This window comes from Chrysochloris asiatica, unplaced genomic scaffold, assembly GCF_000296735.1.
Source record: "Chrysochloris asiatica unplaced genomic scaffold, ChrAsi1.0 scaffold00146, whole genome shotgun sequence".
Classification (NCBI taxonomy): Eukaryota; Metazoa; Chordata; class Mammalia; order Afrosoricida; family Chrysochloridae; genus Chrysochloris; species Chrysochloris asiatica.
This window is the reverse complement of record NW_006408664.1, coordinates 6,943,135-6,962,459: the sequence shown is the minus strand read 5'-3', so window position 1 is coordinate 6,962,459 and position 19,325 is coordinate 6,943,135. Positions and strand designations below refer to the sequence as shown.

The window sequence follows — 19,325 nt, the reverse complement described above, 5'->3', positions numbered from 1 at the left end:
TGGAAAATATGGCTTAGTGATAGAAGCGATGCTGGAGATCACATGGTAGAATTTTGTAAAGGACAATGACTTCTTCATGGCAAATACCTTTTTTTTAAAAAAACAACATAAAAGACAACTATACACGTGGACCTCACTAGATGAAATACCAGAAATCAAATTGACTACATCTGTGGGAAAAGGCAGATATAGGGTTTCTGAGAAGTGACTGGTGAGCTTCAACCACCAACCTTGCAGTTCAGACTGACTTTGCAGTCCAGCACATTAATGCACAGTGCAACACCAGAACTCCTTGAACATATATCATCTAAAATTAGAAATCATCTCAAGACCATATTTGATTCATTAGACACTAATATCTAATGTGGCATGACATCCAGAACATCATACAGGAAGAAAGCAAAAGGTCATTAAAAGACAAGAAAGAAGGAAAAGACCAAAATGGATGTCAGAGAGACTCTGAAACTTGATCTCCAGGGTTGAGATGCTAATGCAAATGGAAGAAACGAGAAGGTGAAACTGCTGAACAGAAAATTTCAAAGGGCAGCTGGAAAATACAAACTCAAGTATTATAATAAACTGCAAAAACCTGGTGTTATCAAATAAAAAAGGGAATAACATGCTCTGAATTTTTCAAGCTGAAAGAACTAAAGAAAAAAAAGCAAGACTTGATTTGAATATTAAAGGAGTCTATGTGCAAAATGTTGAATGATGAAGAAAGCACCAAAAGAAGATTGAAAGAATACACAGAATCACTGTATCAAAAAAGAAAGGGTTGGTGCTCAAATATAATCAAGAGCCAATGATACTGAAGGAAGGAGTTCCAAGGTACACTGAAGGCATTGGCAAAGAACAAGTCTCCAGGAATTGATGGAATATAAATTGAAATCCTTCAACAAACTAATGCAGCACTGGAGACACTCATCTATGCCAAGAAATTTGGAAGACAGTCACTTGGACAACTGACTGGAAGAGACACATATTTTTGTCCATTTCAAAAAGAGGTAGCCCAAAGAAATGCGGAAATCATCAGACAATATCATGAATATTGTATGAAACTAAAATTTTGCTAAGGATAATTCAAAAATGACTGCAACTGTACCTTGACAGGGAACTGCCAGAAGTTCAAGCTGGATTAAGATTAGGATGTGGAACAAATGTTATCATTGCTGAGTAAGATCTTGGTTGAAAGCAGAGAATACCACATTGCATGTTGACAATGTAAAGGCTTTTGATTGTATGGATCATGACAAACTATGGATAACATTGTGAAGAAAGAGTATTTCAGAACACTTATTTGTGCTCAATAAGAACTTTTACATTTATCAAGAGGCAGTCATTTGAACAGAACAAGGAGACATTTAATGGTTTAAAATCAGGTAAGGTATGTTCCATGGTTGTATTTTTTCACCATACTTATTCAATCTGTATGCTGTACAAGTAATCTGAGAGATAAGATTATATGAAGAAGGTGGCATTAGAATTGAAGGAAGACTCATTAACACCCTGCAATAGGCAGATGATACACCCTCACTTGCTGAGAGCAAAGAGAGCTGAAAATACTAATGAAGATCAAAGACCACAGCCTTCTGTATGCCTTCTACCACAATGGAAAGAAAACAAAAATCCTCACCGCTGCACTAATAAATATCATCTTGATAAATGGAGAAAAAATTGAAGTTTTCAAAGATTATTTTGCTTGAATCTACTATCAACAACACTCATTGAAAGAGCAGTCAAGAAGGCAAATGACATTCTGTCAGGCAAATCTGTTCAACAAGACCTCTTTCAAATGTTTAAGCAAAGCTGTCAGTTTGAGGACTAAGATGTGCCTGACCCAAGCCATGCTATTTTCAAGAGTCTCATATGCCTATGAAAGTTGGGCAGTGTATAAGGAAGACTGTAGAGGAATTGATTTGAGTTGCAGTGTTGGAGGAGAATATTAAAAGTTCCATGGACTACAAGATGAACAAGCAAATCTGTGTTGGAAGAAGTACAATGAGAATGCTTCTAAGAAGCCAGGATGGCAAAACTTCATCTCTCATAGTTCAGATATATTATTAGGATGGACCAGGCCCTGGAGAAAGACATCATGCTTGGTAAAGTGGAGTGTCAGCAAAAACGAAGGAAGACATCCAATGGAATGAGGTGGCATAATGACAGCAGCATAGAGCTCAAGAGTAGCAGCAATTGTGAGGATGGCACAGGATCTGGCAGTGTTTCCTCTGTTGTGCATAGGGTCACTATGAGTTGGAACCAGCTTGACAGCACCGAACAACATCACGGATAATGTTAAGTTTTAAACTTTGAGGTCCTAGAATACTGGATTCATATATGTGAAGTGAACTTTTCACATATTCAACCTCACTCTCAACTCATCTGTGCATCTATTATTTTTTAAACAATTATGATCAATGCAGATTCAAACACACCTGTAATAGAAGGCTTAGAAAAAACTTTTACCCAAATGGCCAATAACCTTCCCCTCTCCCCGACCAATGAGAAGACCCAGTACTGAGTTACTATACATTTGAAACAAAGATTTACAAACTTCTTTAAGAGAACACAGGTTATAGCCTCTACCAACTCTTCCATGACTCCTGAAAGAATTTAATGAAATCATTGTTTTTAATGTTTCTCCATCAGAACTTCATGGGATTCTGAAATTTGATTAGGGTCCCTGTTTCTTGCACCTTTTCCTCCCCATCTACACCCTCCCCAGAATTGCCCTTGTTCCCCAAATTACTCTTTTCTCCTAATCAAGCCTCTACCTAACTCTAACACTATTGTTTATCTACTTCACACCAGAGTATGAGTTGCTGATAAGTTGAAATATTGGGGTGGGAACTATTTGTATTTTAAAAGTAATATTTCTTGCTCAAATTCTAATAAAAGAACAAGTGTGATCCTTCTCTATGTAGGTAGTGCTGTGCCCCAATCACTCTGGGGGCCCCCAAGTTCTCCTGACCCCCTGCATTCCAGAAATCAGGGGTCAGCAACTGGGAGCTCCACTTGTAAAAGCTGTTGACCCCTGGGAAGGAGCTTGTATGGAAGCAAGTGTTAATTTTCAAAATGTGACTGGTCATGATAGCAGCGACCTCACCCCATCTCGACATCCCTCGGAATGTTTTCTAGTCAAGGGGCCTAGAAGTGATCTGTCATCACTAGTCAACAGTGCAAGCAGCTCATTCCTGTATCCTTGCCCCTCTCCCCAGGACCTGAAACAAAACATACCACCTCCACCCTCCCCCTCTCACATTAGAATTTCATGTGTTCAACAGTTGTGAGGGTCTTCACCTCCAAAGACATAGTCAGCACACCAACAAATTACATGTAAGATTTGATAAATGAATACCAGGTCCATTTCTCCCTGTCTTCTAATTGAAAGCTCCAGAATTTGTGTGTGGGTATGTGGATATTAATTCATAGAACGTTTATAAACACTTAAAATGATTATCCCCCAAGACCATAAAAGGGTTTAATAACACAGTTTAATATAATTTCTTAAGTACTTTTTAATAAAATACAGATATATAATTACAATATCAATGTATTATGTCATTTAATGCAATAAAAGACTTGTCTTTGAAATGGTATAGCAATGATTATTTACAGTAAAAACCTAAAGAAAAAAACATTTATACAATATTGCTAAATTTTACCCCAACATATTAATACAAAAATTATACTCATTATACTCATATTATTATGATATCTTCTCAACTTGCCAACAGCAAAAGCAAAATGCTTTCCTTATTAGTACATATGGGTATTAGTCAGTATTTCCCATGTTTTCTCGAGATGGAAAACGCTCTTGTTCTCTTTGAAAGATATTAAACATGAAGGTTGAGATGCACTCATGAGGATTCTTTCATTTTCGACATCTTTTTCCAAATCTTTGTCAAGCTACTAATACCATACATACATAAACACCTTACATAGATCTACCTCTTGCAAATGTTTCATTTCCCCTTGCTAATTATGAAAAATCAATATTAATTTGATTATCGTTTATCAAATCCATGAGGAAATTTGTCAGTATCAATAAATGTGATTTCTGCTCAAACAGCACATCCCCCCCTAACAGTTATGCGGTTTTAAAGTTAAAAAGCAAATTAGGAGCTGTACCCTTTTGCTAACCAAATGGGATGAGTTTAAGCAACACAGCTTAAAACAAACAAAGATCATACCCTTTTACTTAGCTTGGCAGATATATGAAATATAATGAGTCGATGGGCAGACACATTATTTTAGTTTTTCAACAGATGTATGGTGACATTCCTCATTCTTAGACTTTTCTATTCGTCTCATAATGTGCTACAGAAGTTCCTTGTTTTGAAATCTTAAAAAACATGAATACATAATTTTAGGGGTTTTAAATAAGTGAATGCTGTTTTTATTTATCCAGTTTTGAAGTTTAAAAATACTGTTGGGTTTTAATGTTTTATAGTTCTTTTATCATAATTAATATCTTCCTCCTTACTCTTCCAAGAGAGTCTTTATAATAATGGGCTCTGGCCTTTGCACCACAACCCCTAAAAGACAGATTGCTGCAGATAAACCTCTGAAATTCCTTACAGCGTTATTTAACACCATAAAGGCCTAGGATGTATCTGTTTTGGGAAGTCTCAGACAGAGGGGCAAGGTTAAGGAGGGGAGAGGTCTCAAGTTGTAGGAGTTATAAGACACAAATAGAAGCTTAAATGCCTTTTTCCTTACTTATAGATCATGGGTTAGCAACCTCAAAGCAAGATGGGGAAAAAATACCCTGAATGTAAAAACAAACTATTATAAAAACCTAAGAAATGGATGACAATATGATTCTTGATTTTAAAAAATAGATATTTCTCAATGGAATCAAAGGACTTGAAGTGAATTTACTTTCATTTTGCCATCCTCTCATGACATAGATCCCTTCCCTTTGGAAAGCTGGAATTTAGTAATGTTTACCTAGAACATTCTTTAATGTTCTACTTGATGAACTAAATTAAATAAGAAAAAAAAAAGCTTGGAAATTTATTCTCTACAAATGAGTAATTGCCTTTTATATACCCAGTTGAAAGTGAAAATAATCCTATGTATCTCTTTTGTTTTTCTTAAGAAAATAACAACAATTATTATGGGTTATGAATTTTTACCCACCCAAGAAAACATAATACCAGTGGTAAATAAGAACAAACATGAACACAAAAGCGTATCCTTCATACGTGTAAATACCTTAGATCTAATACCAAGAACTTTTACAAGCTTTTGCATGTAAGATTCTCACACTTAATATGGCCAAGAATAACAGAAATCACAAGACTTTGTGCTGGTTACTGCTAGTTATCAACATGGACGTATGAGACCATTTAAAGCATTTTTCTTATAAATTAAGTTATGAGTCTTAGCCTGGCTAGTTTCACAGCCAAGTTTTAAGTTTATCGTTTGATTTTTAAGAGTCTGAGAACCTTGGTTAAACATACTACATTTATGCCTGTACTCTGTGCAACTGGATGCACTACGGGGGAGAATAGAGGAAGGGTGTGGTTTTGTAGACTGCAAAATTCCACATGTTATTTATGTACAGTATAGACAATTAGAATCTCTCCATAAGAAAGTTAAAATACCGCAGTGAACCTTCATTTCCTATTATGACATGTACATTTTACAAGCTACAGATACTCTTTTCCATATTAAAAAAAGAAGAAGAAGAAAGAAAATACATTAGACAAATTCAAATGCAGTTTAACTTAAAGGCTCCATCAGACCATATGTGCAGACACTTGAGATGATGACAGAGTTAAGCTTCCTAGGGTCCTCGAGTCAAAGAAATTCTGCTGACCCCCACTGCTAAGCAAGTGCACTCCTTCCACAGGGGGTAACATCTGCCGATCGGTCATGGTTCCGCTCGGTGAGGACCCCAAGAAACTTCCTTGGGAAGAAACAATTTTCTCAGGACTGGCAGCCAGTTTGGGGGATGTGGAAAAGTTATATCCATATAAGGCACAGGGGCTGTGTAACCTGAATGTGTTATAGGAACCCTGGTGGGTCTGGTTAGTAGCAAAGGCATTGCTGGATGGTGAGGGCATGATATACTGGAGCTGGGGGGACATCCCCGAAATCTGCATGGACAAGCTGGTCTGTGGACAGCTGAAGGTGTCCCCATCACTGCCACCCATGGCCATGTTCACGGAGGCACTGCTGCTTACACCCACATAAGAAGGAGTCCTGGGTGGGGCAAAGGTCTCGCTCGTCTGGCTGGTGAGCCTGTTGTAGGTTTCAGCCAAGGATGTGCTGTACCGATTGAGGGTCAGGCTTGAGCGAGCACAGGTAGAGTAGTCAGCTGGGGCCAGACTACACAACTGGCTGGTATTGGGCCCCAGATGGAAGGCAGGAGAGGAGCAAGGGGAGCCAGACAGAAGATGAGGGTGGGTGGCAGGAACACCGCTCCCAGAACTCTGGAGTAAGGTGGAGGAACTTGTATTTCCTACAAAAAAAAAAAAAATATATATATATATATATATATATATATAAAGTTGAAATGTAAAGAGTTATCTATTGTTTCACCTTTGTAAACATACACTAAGACACAGCTTGTTACACGTGGGGACTAAAAAGAGGAAAAGGAGATAGTTTTGGCTGACAAAGAATTTAAGACGTAATTGAGTTCAGACTGAAATGTTTTAAACAAATCCTCTCAACTCATCATACTAGGAGATGAAGTACTTTTTATCATTGAAAATATTAGGACACTACCACAGAGAAGTTTCACCCTCAGTTTCATTGACTCTACAATAAATACTGACTTTACCAGCAACTTTAGAAAACGCAAGTTTTATCTTACTCCATACTTCATTCCTCAAGCATAACCATCATCTCTTTTGTACCATCTTTTACCTTTTTCCTCAGCAAAGCATGCTTTAGATCAACATACTTTCTTACAAGAAAACAGAAATAATTCAAAATAAAAAGTCGAACTGTTCAAAAGGTACACCCAGACTCAAACAATTCTGCGGTTTGCTACTGAACACTGACATGTGTGCTTTGGTAGGTCTTGGCTACTGTAACAAGACAATAGCCTGTTGTTGTTGTTGTTGTTAGGTGCCATGGAATCATAACAACCCATGTTCAACAGGACAGAACTCAGCCCCAGTCCTACACCATCCTTAGAATTATTGCTATGCTTGAGTCCATTGTTTCAGTCTACTTCTTCAAAAACCTCACTTACAATCAGAAAACACATGCTAACCCAAGAGCTTAGAAGTCCAACAAATTAACAGTCCTGTGAAACTTAGAGAGGGCAGCTAGCCCTGCATCCAATCCATAGCACTGAGGGTATCTTCTCTGGAGTTACTGGCAGTTTCATGTCTGTAGACTTGACAGAAATTAAGGGGGAAAGGAGGATTCCCAACAGCAGCAGGCTGTAAAGCCTCCAATGCTCTAGCAACAGTGTTTTACATAGCTTCTCAAAATAATCTGAAAGCCCAATCAGCCAATGATAAGCATCTAAAACCAGTTTGCTAGGTTCTCCCTCAAGAGCTGGTCAGGACCAAGAGTAAAACGCCTGATACAGGAGTAGCTGAAAGCCCTCTCTTCTGAGCAGGCTGGAGAGGAGGTATCATTCAGTTGCCAGAAGCTCCCTCTGAGGAAACACGTGCCTTAGGTTTGTGAGAAATATTCAAAGTTGGGTCCAGAGGAGTGTGCCTGACAGGAGCAGCCTGACAAGTGGCCCTTCTAAAGAAAGAGAAGCAAGAAAGGGTCAAGCGCAGCTAGCATCAGCAATTTCTTGTGAAGTGTCCTTATCACCAGAACCCACAAGCCCACCTCTAAATTTAGTAAGAGATTTAATGGTGAAGTAAAGGTCATGATGCTGTGGGTTAAGGCGCTGGACTGCAAAGTTGGTTTGAACTGCAAGGTCGGTGGTTCAAGCTCACCAGTCGCTCCTCAGAAAACGTATAAAGGGCCACTATGGGTTGGAACCGACTCAACGACACTTAACAACAACAGCAACCAAGGTTATGTAACACATTATTGTTGTTGTTAAGTGCCATCGAGTCCATTTGACTCATAACAACTCTGCATAAGGTTTCTGAAGTTGAAAATGTTATGAGAACAGAAAACCTCACCTTTCTCCTACATATAGTACATTAAGAAAGAGAAAACATGTTGCTATCAAGTTGACTTCTACTCAAGGTGACTCCATGTGTGTCAGAGTAGAACTGTTCTCTATAAAGTTTTCAGTGGCTGATTTGTGTCAAGGAGATTACCAGGCCTTTGTTCTGAGATAGCTTTGGATGGATTTGAACATCTAACTTTTTGGCTCGCAGCTGAGTGAATTAACTGCAGTATCTGGAGATTCTGATGCAATATCTAACAGTCTAAAACATCCAAGATTTAACCTATGACCTTGACAGTATTTTTTCCTGGAACTTCTATATGTCCACTGAGAAAACAGAAGGCTTCTGTAGCAGGAGAATGTTGGTGGTGAGGTTGTCATTATAGTGATAATACCAAATATTTTTTTCAGTGCCTAAGACCTGGTGGCAGAGTGTTTAAAGCATTCATCTAACTGAAATGTCTATAGCTCAAATCCCCAGATGGAAAGATATGGCAGTTGATTTCTGTAAAGATATATAGCCTTGGAAATCCAATGGGGTCATTCTATTTTGCCCTACAGAGTCATTATGAATCAGAACTAGCTTCTAGGCAGGAACAGTCTACAGATATGATCCAGAAGATTCTGTGATATACCTTGTTTGGGGATTCCGGGGATATCTTCAAAGGTAAGAGTCCGTAGTGAAGGTCGCCAGAATGCATATGACTCCACCAAGGCTTCCAATCCCATTCTAAATGGAAGGGCAGAAATGGAAATGGACAAGAGAAGTCTAGTTAGGAGCAGTTAAGAGTTTGATATCATTCATGGGTAATACATATCTCAGAAAAAAGCTCTGAATGTTTACAATACTCCCCACCCACTCAGACCAGCAGCCTTGTAGCCTGCCACAGGTAATGGACAGTACCGCTGACATGGACGACCATTCTGTCACCAGGAGCAGTAGAAACTTGAACCTACCCAAGATGTCCTGTTAATATCCTCAGAAACCTAAGCCAATCTTAGGGAATAAAATGCTGTCTGTCCTCTTTCTGCCAAGGAGCAGAAGTAAGGAGAATACATCCAAGCTGCTGTGAGTCCAAGGCTCTGCTGTGGTCGGGAATGCATCTACTCTCCCAGTATTTCACTGCTCCCTCTAATGAGGAAGGTTTTGCCACAAGGCTGCCCAGGTACAGCCCCCTTTTTTCTAAAAGGTACTCCTGCCCATAACCCCTCTGCCTTGGTATGCAATTCAGGGGAGTCTTCACCCTCCAAAACTGACTTCCATCTCAACAATCTCCACCACACTCAGTGCAGCCTGACTTGGTTATCCCTCCAATAACAGGTGGTCCAGCAGGGGGCAGTACTGGCTTCTCAGTCCACTGTGCAGGAGTCTAGCATGATGGCGATCGATGTACATGGTATATAGAGCTAGAATTCACATCACAAATAAAGCCTACATGGTGGTGTATAGAATTAGTATTAGCATAAGAAATGAAGCCCCTATATACACTTCCAGTCCTGTGGTGGCTCTGTGGGATAAGTACAAAACTGCTAATGCAAGGTTGGCAGTTCAAACCCACCAGCCACTCCTTGGAAACCCTATGCAGAGTAGCTATGAGTAGGAACCAACTTGACAGCACTTAAGAACAACAATGTATACTTAATGAGTTAATATTTAACAATACAGGAGAAGCTGATTATTGGTTAGTTACATGATTTGTACATATTATTAAAACCTTGAGCAGAAGGGCAACTAGCTACTTCTCTAGACGATTTTATCTACATAAACCACACCTATCCTGAGTGGTTCAGTCTTCCCCTTCTCTAGGTTTTCAGAATGAGGGCCTTTACTCAATTATCCCATTCTCAAGACAGCCATGCCTGAGACCTTACCACTCTTTCCTGAACCACTACCGTCTAGATAGTATTTTGCTTTTCATGAAACTTACAGCACCCTTGTAGGAAATGCCTGATTCCTAGACTGTCATATAATACTCAGCCATTTTCTTGTGATTGTTAAACACTTTATAAGGTATAACTTTAATAGCTTAGACCAAAGATGCTACTTGCCCCCCACCTGCATCCCCAGCTCATGACAAGATGTGAAACAACACTAGAGGAACCGTGCAAAAGAGCCATTCCACCAACACAACCTGCTGAAAACTCTCTAAGCTTCATGGTCAGGAATTGTATGGATAAAACCATCTCCCACAGCTTGCTCATTAGTTGCAAGGTTTTTTCACATATGAAAATCACTTCCTAAGGCCATTGGAATTTAGTCTCTCCCCACTGATTTGCTGATTTTTTTCATCATTCACAGTGACAGATGTGTGTGTGAGGAAGTGGGATGTGTGTGCATGAACACAGCAGCACATGTGTGTGCACATGGATCTAACTCATCTCTTACAGGGCAGGTTGTTGGGGGAAAATATGCTCTGAAAGCCCTTCAAGGAGATGGAACCAGACTGACACAAGTACCCATACTGGGCTGTCAAAGGGAAAAGTTAAGACAGAGTAGGTTTCCATGTTGTTTTACTGGAGTTAGGAAGCACAGAATCCAGCTCCAAATTTCATTAACATGCCACAAAGAGAGGATTGAGGATTGCTGACAAGTAGGGGGCCTGGACTGGTGTCAGAATTGGACCATGATTGCTACTCACTATATCCTTTCTTATTGTTTAGTGTTATTGAGTCAGTTCCAATGCAGTGACCATGTATAAGGTTTCCCAGGAGAAGTTAATTTCCTAACTTCTTTGGATTTAAGTTTTTTCATTAAGTGAAGATTGTTGTTGTTGTTGTTAAGTGCCGTCAAGTCAGTTCCAACACATAGTGACCCTGTATAGAGTTTCCAAGGACCAGCTGGTGAGCTTGAACCACCGACCTTGCAGTTCAAACTGACTTTGCATTCTGGTGCATTAACCCATAGCACAACACCAGGACTTCAAGTAAAATTGAAACTTCAAAATTTCTGAAGACATTTGTAGCTCTATATTGGTTATACTAAATGATTTCTCCCATATCAGATATCTCATCTGTGGCTAAACTATAGGACAAATCCAAGTCCACTCAGTAATAATCTTTGTAAACTGAAATATTGATTTCTGGGTAGTTTTGCAAGCCTGGTCAGTCCTAACATCCATTTGCCTGTAGGCTGCATTTTAAGTGTCGTGGAGTTAGGCTCGACTTACAGCGTCCTTGTAGAGGGTTTCTAAGGCTTTAAATCTTTGCAGGTCATGGAGTGTTTCTTAAGAGAAGTTTACTAGAGATACTTAGTGAATATCTATCTACTGGGCTTGGATTGATTAAGTATAAGAATGAAGATGACTGCATCATTTGCTTTAACCGTATTTGCTTTAATACAAAACCATTGACCCAGTTCTTAGAGAGAAGTTATTGATCATTGTAAACTTGGAGAACTACGCTTCAAAGCGCTGCTCTGATGGTAACATACCTACAAGCGATCAGATTTGGAGCTATTGGTATTTTTCTCCAGGCTGATGTTTCACACTGCAAGTTCCACAAAAGATTTCAGATATTTTGCAGGAAACAGTTATAAAATATTTATTAGCTGAATTGGGACCCTTTTTTTTTAAAAAAAAAAAAACAGCCTTGATTTTCCCCAGTAATGGAGACTTTTCCTGTCTAGTTAAAGAAAGATAAAAGGCACCTCCTGCAGGAGTGTAGCCAAGGCGATAATTTATCCAAGATGCCTTTGAACAATTTCCACATTTTACCACCATCCTCATTTATGCTATCAAATAGCCAAGTTTATTTAGTAAAATGGTTATATTTTTCCTGAAGTATTTAAGGAGAAGAAATTTTTGTACCTTCCTGAGTAAAAAATTTTATAGGGTCAAATCTAAGGCCTAACTGAAGAATGAAACTATTCTCAGCACATAAATTCTCTTTCACATAGCTAATGTCCTGCAGGAGAGCTTTTAAGGGCTGAAGCTACTGGTTCCTATAAAAATAGGCTGGGGAACCATAAATAGTCAAAAAGGGGATCATTTTTAATTAAAGTACATTGTTTTATACAGCTTAAACAATCACAATTCCATGTTTATCTTTTCCTGCTTAATGTCTTTATTCCACATGTGGAGGAAAAATAAAATGTGTCTTACAAAACAGTAACAATAGCACAATGGACCCCAGGCATAATGAAGAAATAGGCTGCACTTTTCCCCATAACTGCTTCTCAATTAATGCATGAAAAAAATATTCTCCTTAGCCTCAGCCTCCAGCACAACTGTGCCCTACACCAAGTCTTACATAGAACTTAGGCTCTTTTTATTTTTTTAAAAAATAAAGTTATAAATGTTTAAAATTGACCACATTCTCTGTATTCCATATAAGCATCATTTGCATTTATCAAAGAGAAATACTAAAATCAAACTTTTTTTAGAAACAAGGATTCTGACTTAGTATTCCAAAGTGATCACTGAATATTTTATTGATAATAAGCAGAGGAATAAAAAATGAAACAATGTCACAGTAAGAAGTCTATGGATAGGTTCAACATGCTTTTCCTAAGCTAAAAAACTCTTTACACATTTGAAGCAAAACAAAAATGTTTAATTCTACCGTAAGCCTTTTAAAGGTATTAAAACAGAATTGAGCTAGGGACTCTAGACCTAGAGAGGGAGAGGGGCTGTGTGTTGATGACCATGGGGAAGGCTTGCAGGTTTGCTGATGATGCATGGAGGGGACTGTAGCCATGGCAATGAAACACTATACGATAGGATGAATATAAAGCTAATGTTCTCCCATGTAAACTATCACATAATTCACAATAAAACATTAAAAAACAACAACACCAGAATTCATTATCTTCTACATGTCTATTCAAAAACTTTTGGTATAGTCCTGGTATGAAGCTGTAGGATAAGCAAGGGACTAGTAACCAAAAGTTTGGTGGTTCAAATGCACCAGCTGCTTCTTGGTAACCCTATACAGGGTCACTATGAGTCAGAACTGACTCAATGGCACACAATCAAAACAACATTTAAAAACTGTTGTTGTTGTTGTTAAGTGCCGCCAAGTGGGTTCCCATGCATAGTGACTCTGTACAGGGTTTCTGAGGAACAGTTGGTGGGTTTAAAATGCCGACTTTGTGGTTCGCAGTCCAGTGCTGATCATTAAAAAGCACTATGGATGTTTTGTCTACATATTCAGAAACAGTCAAAGGGAAATAAAAATAACATCAAAACTAGCATTTTGACTTCACCATACCAAACAGTAAGCTTAATGATTTTTTTTCTCCAAAGTCATTGGTTTTTGTCTTTGGCCAAATTTCAATAACAAAATTTCCTTTCATTGTGCTGACATATCTAAAATTCTTCCTGAAATATTTTTATACATCGACTGTCTCACTTCCCCTAGCAAAACAACACTTATAAAAAGTTCATTCCTTATTATCTACACAATGTATGCTCATACAAAATATTTTTATTACTTCAAAAATGAACTGAAAGTAAAGCAACACTCCCAAATGAATAAATACTATTCTGCTAAAGTCAAGATTGGAAGAATATTTCATTGAAGTATATGTTCAGTTAGAAAAGACGTCATCCTCATGTTACCCTTCAGTCACCCTCACTAGTGAGTGTTTCAGATTACTATGGCTTCATTCACACTCAATTTTCAAAAAAGCCTCCAAAAAGCAAGGTAAGCCAGAGCTAATAGAAAATAACAAAAGCCAAGCAATTTCCAGATGAAACAGATGTCTAGGATGAGATAGAATAATTTCGATTCAGCAGACAATTAGGATGCGTCAGGACTGCGTCCAAGGAGTGAAGAATTCCCAAGGGAAGCACTGCTCTGAGTCACTCTTGTGGACCTACCAGCACTAAATAGAAGACTACTCTAATGTCAACAGGTCATTGACATGTTCTCTTTTAATTCTCATAGTGCACAGTTGAACTGAAACAATGTCCTCAAATATGAAGATGGAACAAGTCTCTGAAAGCATTTGAGTGCATCCTGAGAAGAGTTCTGTCTACACTTACTAGTCCAAATGACCTAGCAGCCAGAACTAAGAATCTGAACTCCTATCTGATTGTTTCTCTTCAAAATTTAAAATGAAACTGTTTCTAAAATGAGACAAAATTAGTGATTTTGACTTCATGTAAACATAGCTCATTAATATTAAAGTTCAAGAACTATTGGAAAAACATCTGGATGAAAACACTGAAACAGTAAAAAAAAAAAATTGCTTAAACACTTCTTTTTAAAATTAAGATGCTTTTTTAAAACATTTAGCTCAAAGCCGTCTACCTCAAATAGGCATTTGGAGAACAATCATCTTTTACAGTTAATGGTTATTTTAGAAAAGGTTGCATTTTTGCATTGGAATAGAATCATATCAATATATTTCCTTCAAAAAATCTTGGCACATAGATTCGGTCTAGATCTGCTTTTTGATAAAAGTAATAGAGTGGAATTCATTACTGTAGCTCTCCCACTTAGTACAAACACCATAAAACAAGACACAGAAAAAATAAACAAGTGTGTGGCTGTCAGAGATGCCAAGACAAATTTGGAAATTAAAGATCACCAGCTCTCTTGGCAACGGGGTGTAGTTTCATATTCTAGTTGGAAATATGAGGAAACAAGAGACCCTATCATACTGAGAAGACAGAATCAATAGATAGTTGCGACATCACTAAGCACTTTCTAAACCAATAACAGATGCAGAAAGAATACTGACTAGGGATATTGAGGCCCCTGGGACTGCAGGGGTAGGTTTCCCCAAGCTTCCTTCAGAAGCAGCATAAATGCAAACTCTGAAAACTTTTATTTTCATCCCAGTATCACACATGGAGGTTCACCTTAAAGGATGGCCATATCAGTAGACCCAAAAGTAAGTTACCTCCAAGGCTCAATGATATTAACATATTGAAGTCTTCAGAAGAAATTAGTTTGACAACATTAACAAATTTAACTGCTTATTTTTAATAGAAAATTCACAATTACACATCAGATGCATTTGTCATAGTCAGAATGCTCTATACTAAGCCTTACCTGTTACGCCCGGAGTCTCGGAAACCTTTGGCAAAGGGATTTCTATCTATCTTTAGGCGAGTAATCTGCCGAGTAGGAAAAAAAAAAAAATACATCAATCTTATTTAAATGCCAAGTAAGGTTATGATGAATAGAATTGTTTACAGAAATACAGATTATTCCAAAAGTAATTATTAAAGGACTCTATTTCATCTCCATTTTCAATTCTCCAAGTATTTTAATACCCTAGAACAAAAGGTAAAAGAAAATTTCAAAAATCATTTAGAACATTTACCTGCTGTGGTAATGACACTTCCCAGCCCTGTTCAATCTCTGTTAATAGATACAACTTACTTTTCTTTTAATATCCCTGGAGTAGGAGATTTTTCTGGTGGTTATTTGCCCAATGTATGACAGTATACACTGAAATTTCTCCCTTTAGCTTGGTGATGTGGTTTAAATCTTTTGCAAAAAAATGGTGATGGTGTTGTTGTTACGTGCTTTCGAGTCAGTTCCAACTCAGAAACCCTGTACAGGGTTTCCGAGGAGCGGCTGGTGAGCTTGAACTGCTGACCTTGCAGTTGAGCACATTAATCCACATCATAGCCAACTTTTGTTTGACAGCCATTTACATACTTGAATGTTAAGTTCCCACTCAGTTTTCTGTTCTTCAGAAATGGGTAATACATACTCCTTTAAGTTTTTTCTCCCCCCTTTAATCATCTTTGTGCCTCTCCTCTGACAGTTTTATTTTTACACCTTTTATTTTTGGAGTCCTGACCTGCTCTGAGCTCAGTGGTGAATCTCTAACCAGAGATAACCACTACTTGAAGGTTCTAATGAGATTAAATCTTATACATATAGTGCAAATATACATAATTGGCTTCTTGCCCACTAAGACTACCAGATTTAGGGGCAAATGTGCACAGATAGTTTAATTATCTCCATTACTATTAATATTAGTTATCCATTTTGAACATGACACTAACAAACAATACCCCATCTGTTTCTAACCAGATCTCCACTTTGTCTAGTGGGATTTGTAACCTATTTTCTAAGAGGTACATCATGCTTGCTTTCTGCTTTCCTTGGCTTCATGAAATCTACAATGCTCATTAGAAATCTACAATGTTCATTAGAACATTCTTCTGACTGCACCATCTTGGCTGATGATGAAAACAGGAAGGCTGAGAAAGGCATCTTTGGAAAGTCATCTCTCTACAAGCTCCCTATATAGTTCTGTGCATGCTCTCAGCCATCCTCCTACCAGGTGTGCAATACCAGATATATATGTGCTCTATATACTTCTTAAGTATGTGAACAAAACTACATTATAAATGATGTAATAAAAGTGGGTGGTAATTAGCTCACCATGTTTGGCAGTATCAGTGAAAGAACCCTTCTTTGCAGATTTTTACAGCTCAGTTCTCTGATTATTTCAATACATTTTTAAATAGTATTTTTAAAAAAAGAATACAGATTTATATAATGATTCTTTGTCTAAATAAAGATATACCCAAATTATCGTAATTACTGTAATTTTTATTACTAGCATCTCATTTACTAAGTACATACTATGAATACTGTGTTAAGGATTTTATGTTTACTATCTCATTTAATTCTTACAACAACTTAGGCATAATTTAATTCTTACAACTCACACAATAGCTTAATAACAACATGTAGTAGTTACTACCTCAGTTTTACTTTTTTTAAATGAGGCTTAATTAAGATAGCACTATGATAAGAGGTGGAACTGGGCTAGGACTCCAAGCTTTAGAGTCCATGCTGTTAGCCAGGAGGTAAGATGGCCTAGCAATTCTATAAATTCTTAGAAATAGAAGCTAAGAAATTAAAATTAAAAGATTGCATTTATCATTATAAATTTCTGTTCTTCTAATTTTACCACCCTGTTCATCAGTTTGTCACTGTTTCCTAATTGGTGAGTTAGCTACCAATATTTACCAAAAGCTCACTGTATCTCTATCTCGCTTGCAGTACCACAGACACTCAATGAAAATACACACAGTTTGTCTCTGTGCATGAAAGAGAGAGAATTAATGACTATGGAATATGAATTGAAGTTGTAAGAAAGGTCCAGAGTCCTCTGCTCTTTTCTCCTCATGCGTTATTTTTTTTTCCCCTAAAAAACATCTATTTCTGCCCTGCTGGAAGACTCCAAGACTGGAGTCCTGGTGTGGTGCTATGGGATAATGTGCCTCACTGCAAAGTCAGTTTGAGTTGCAAGGTTAGGAGTTAAAACTCACCAGCCATTCCTTGGAAAAAGTGTCGCTATGGGTTGGAACCAACTCGACAGCACTTAATAACAACAACACTACATTTCATGGTCCTTTCTTAGTCCTGATGATTTCAAAAGCTCAAATACAAGTGTAGCAATTTATATGCACACCGATGTTCATGGCAGCAGTATTCTCAACAGCAGAAAGATGGGAACAGCCTAAACGCCCATCGATGGAAGAATTCATAAACAAACTTTGGTACATACACACACTGGAATACTATGCAATGGTGAAGAATAGCAATGAATCTGTGAAACCCCTCTTAACATGGATGAACCTGGAGGATATTATGCTAAGTGAAATTAGTCAATCACAAAAGGGCAGAGACCTTATTGTATTTATGAGACCACTATTGTAAAAATTCAAGAAAAGGTTTCATGCTAAACGAAACATTCTTTGATGGTTGTTACCAGGAGTGGAGGGAAGGAGAGTAATTCACTGGCTAAAGGGTAGACACATGTTAGCTGGGGTGATGGGAGGGCAATATACAAGAAGGGCAATGCACAAGAAGAAACAATGATTAAAAACAACTGAAAACATAGTGAGGTATGCAAGAGCTAAAGGGAATAGAGGTAAATAGTGCTATAGATACAATATTGGAACAACACTGTTCTGCAGACAGATGCATGGACAGATATACAGGCTGAATGGGTATGGGAGGAAGAGTGGGAGTACACTCACACATATATAAGGGTTTGAGAGAGGACATTTGTATATGGTGTTTACCTTTGCTGCAAACACAACTATGAAATGTGGTGAAGCAATACAGCAGGCAAACTGATGAAAGCTTATTAGATATTATCAAACATCTTAAGGCAATAAGTTGCTGGCCTTGGGGCTTAGGATTATATTTTCAGGGGACACCATGGTTAATTGGCATACCATATCCACAAAGACAATGCCCTACATCCTACTTTCATGATTAGTGTCTGGGATCTCAAAAACACATGACCGGCTATCTAAGGTGCAACTACTGGCCTCTCCATGTGTGGAAGAAAGAAGAGTGATGAAAATTTAAGGTTTTGGAATTAATGAGTCCAAGGGACTAATGGAACACGTGAACATCAGTCTCTCCACCCCTGAGACCAGAAGAACTATATGGTGCCCAGCTACCACTACAAACAGCAATAAAAGGGACCACATTGCGAGAGAAAATGTGAACTAAAACTCAATATTTTATTAAAACAAAACAAACACAAAACAGACTTACTGGTCAGAAAGAGGCAAGAGGAATCCAAGTCTATGGTCTCTACCACACTTCAGGTGTACAAAAGAACTCACCCTGTGGTCCAATTTTTAGTTAAGCAGTAGATAGGTATATAGGATGGGCAACACTAGGTCATCAGTTTGTCACTGTTTCCTAATTGGTGAGTTAGCTACCAACATGTACCAAAAGCTCACAGCAGCATCTATATCTCGCTTGCAGTATGCTCACTGAAAATACACACAAATAGTTTGTCTCTGTGTTCATCATGGAATGGTCAATCATTCAAAATCAAAAGGGCAACATTTACTTAAGCACCAACTTGAGAAGGGATGGAAAGATAGCTAGAATGGAAATAGGAACCACAGGGAGGAAGTGGGAGAACTGTTGTTGCATGGAGGAGACAGTAATCACTGAGAAGAAACAAAGTTTTGTTGCATATAAAACTGATGGTCTTGTCTGCAAAACGTCACTCTATTCACAAAAAAAGCATATTAACAATTTAAATGTGAGAGGTTAAGGCAGCTTCAGCTGTTGCCCTAGACTGATGTTGTCACACTGAATGAAAGCTGATGAGTCTCTCAGCCCTAAAGAGGAACCAAAGGACAGATCCAAGAAGCTTAAAGTAACAGAGCCACAACACAGATTATCATGTGTGTATAAAAGTAAAAAGAAGTATAAGTTCACTAACCACAGAAGTAAAAACTTTAAAAAAGAAAAAGAAAAATCTGCCACAGGCCATACC

General features: G+C 38.0%; 1 protein-coding gene across 1 annotated transcript in view; it reads right to left on the bottom strand.

Moving 5' to 3' along the window:
- Positions 1 to 5,744: 5,744 nt before the first annotated feature.
- The window catches only part of TBX18 (T-box 18), a 34,183-nt gene continuing 20,602 nt past the window's right edge, over positions 5,745 to 19,325 (bottom strand). Inside the window, exons 6-8 of the mRNA XM_006870647.1 lie at positions 15,098 to 15,162; positions 8,734 to 8,828; positions 5,745 to 6,469 (exon numbers count right to left, since the gene is read on the bottom strand). Coding sequence (XP_006870709.1) covers positions 5,745 to 6,469; positions 8,734 to 8,828; positions 15,098 to 15,162 — 885 coding nt within the window. The remainder of the gene's footprint in view (positions 6,470 to 8,733; positions 8,829 to 15,097; positions 15,163 to 19,325) is intronic.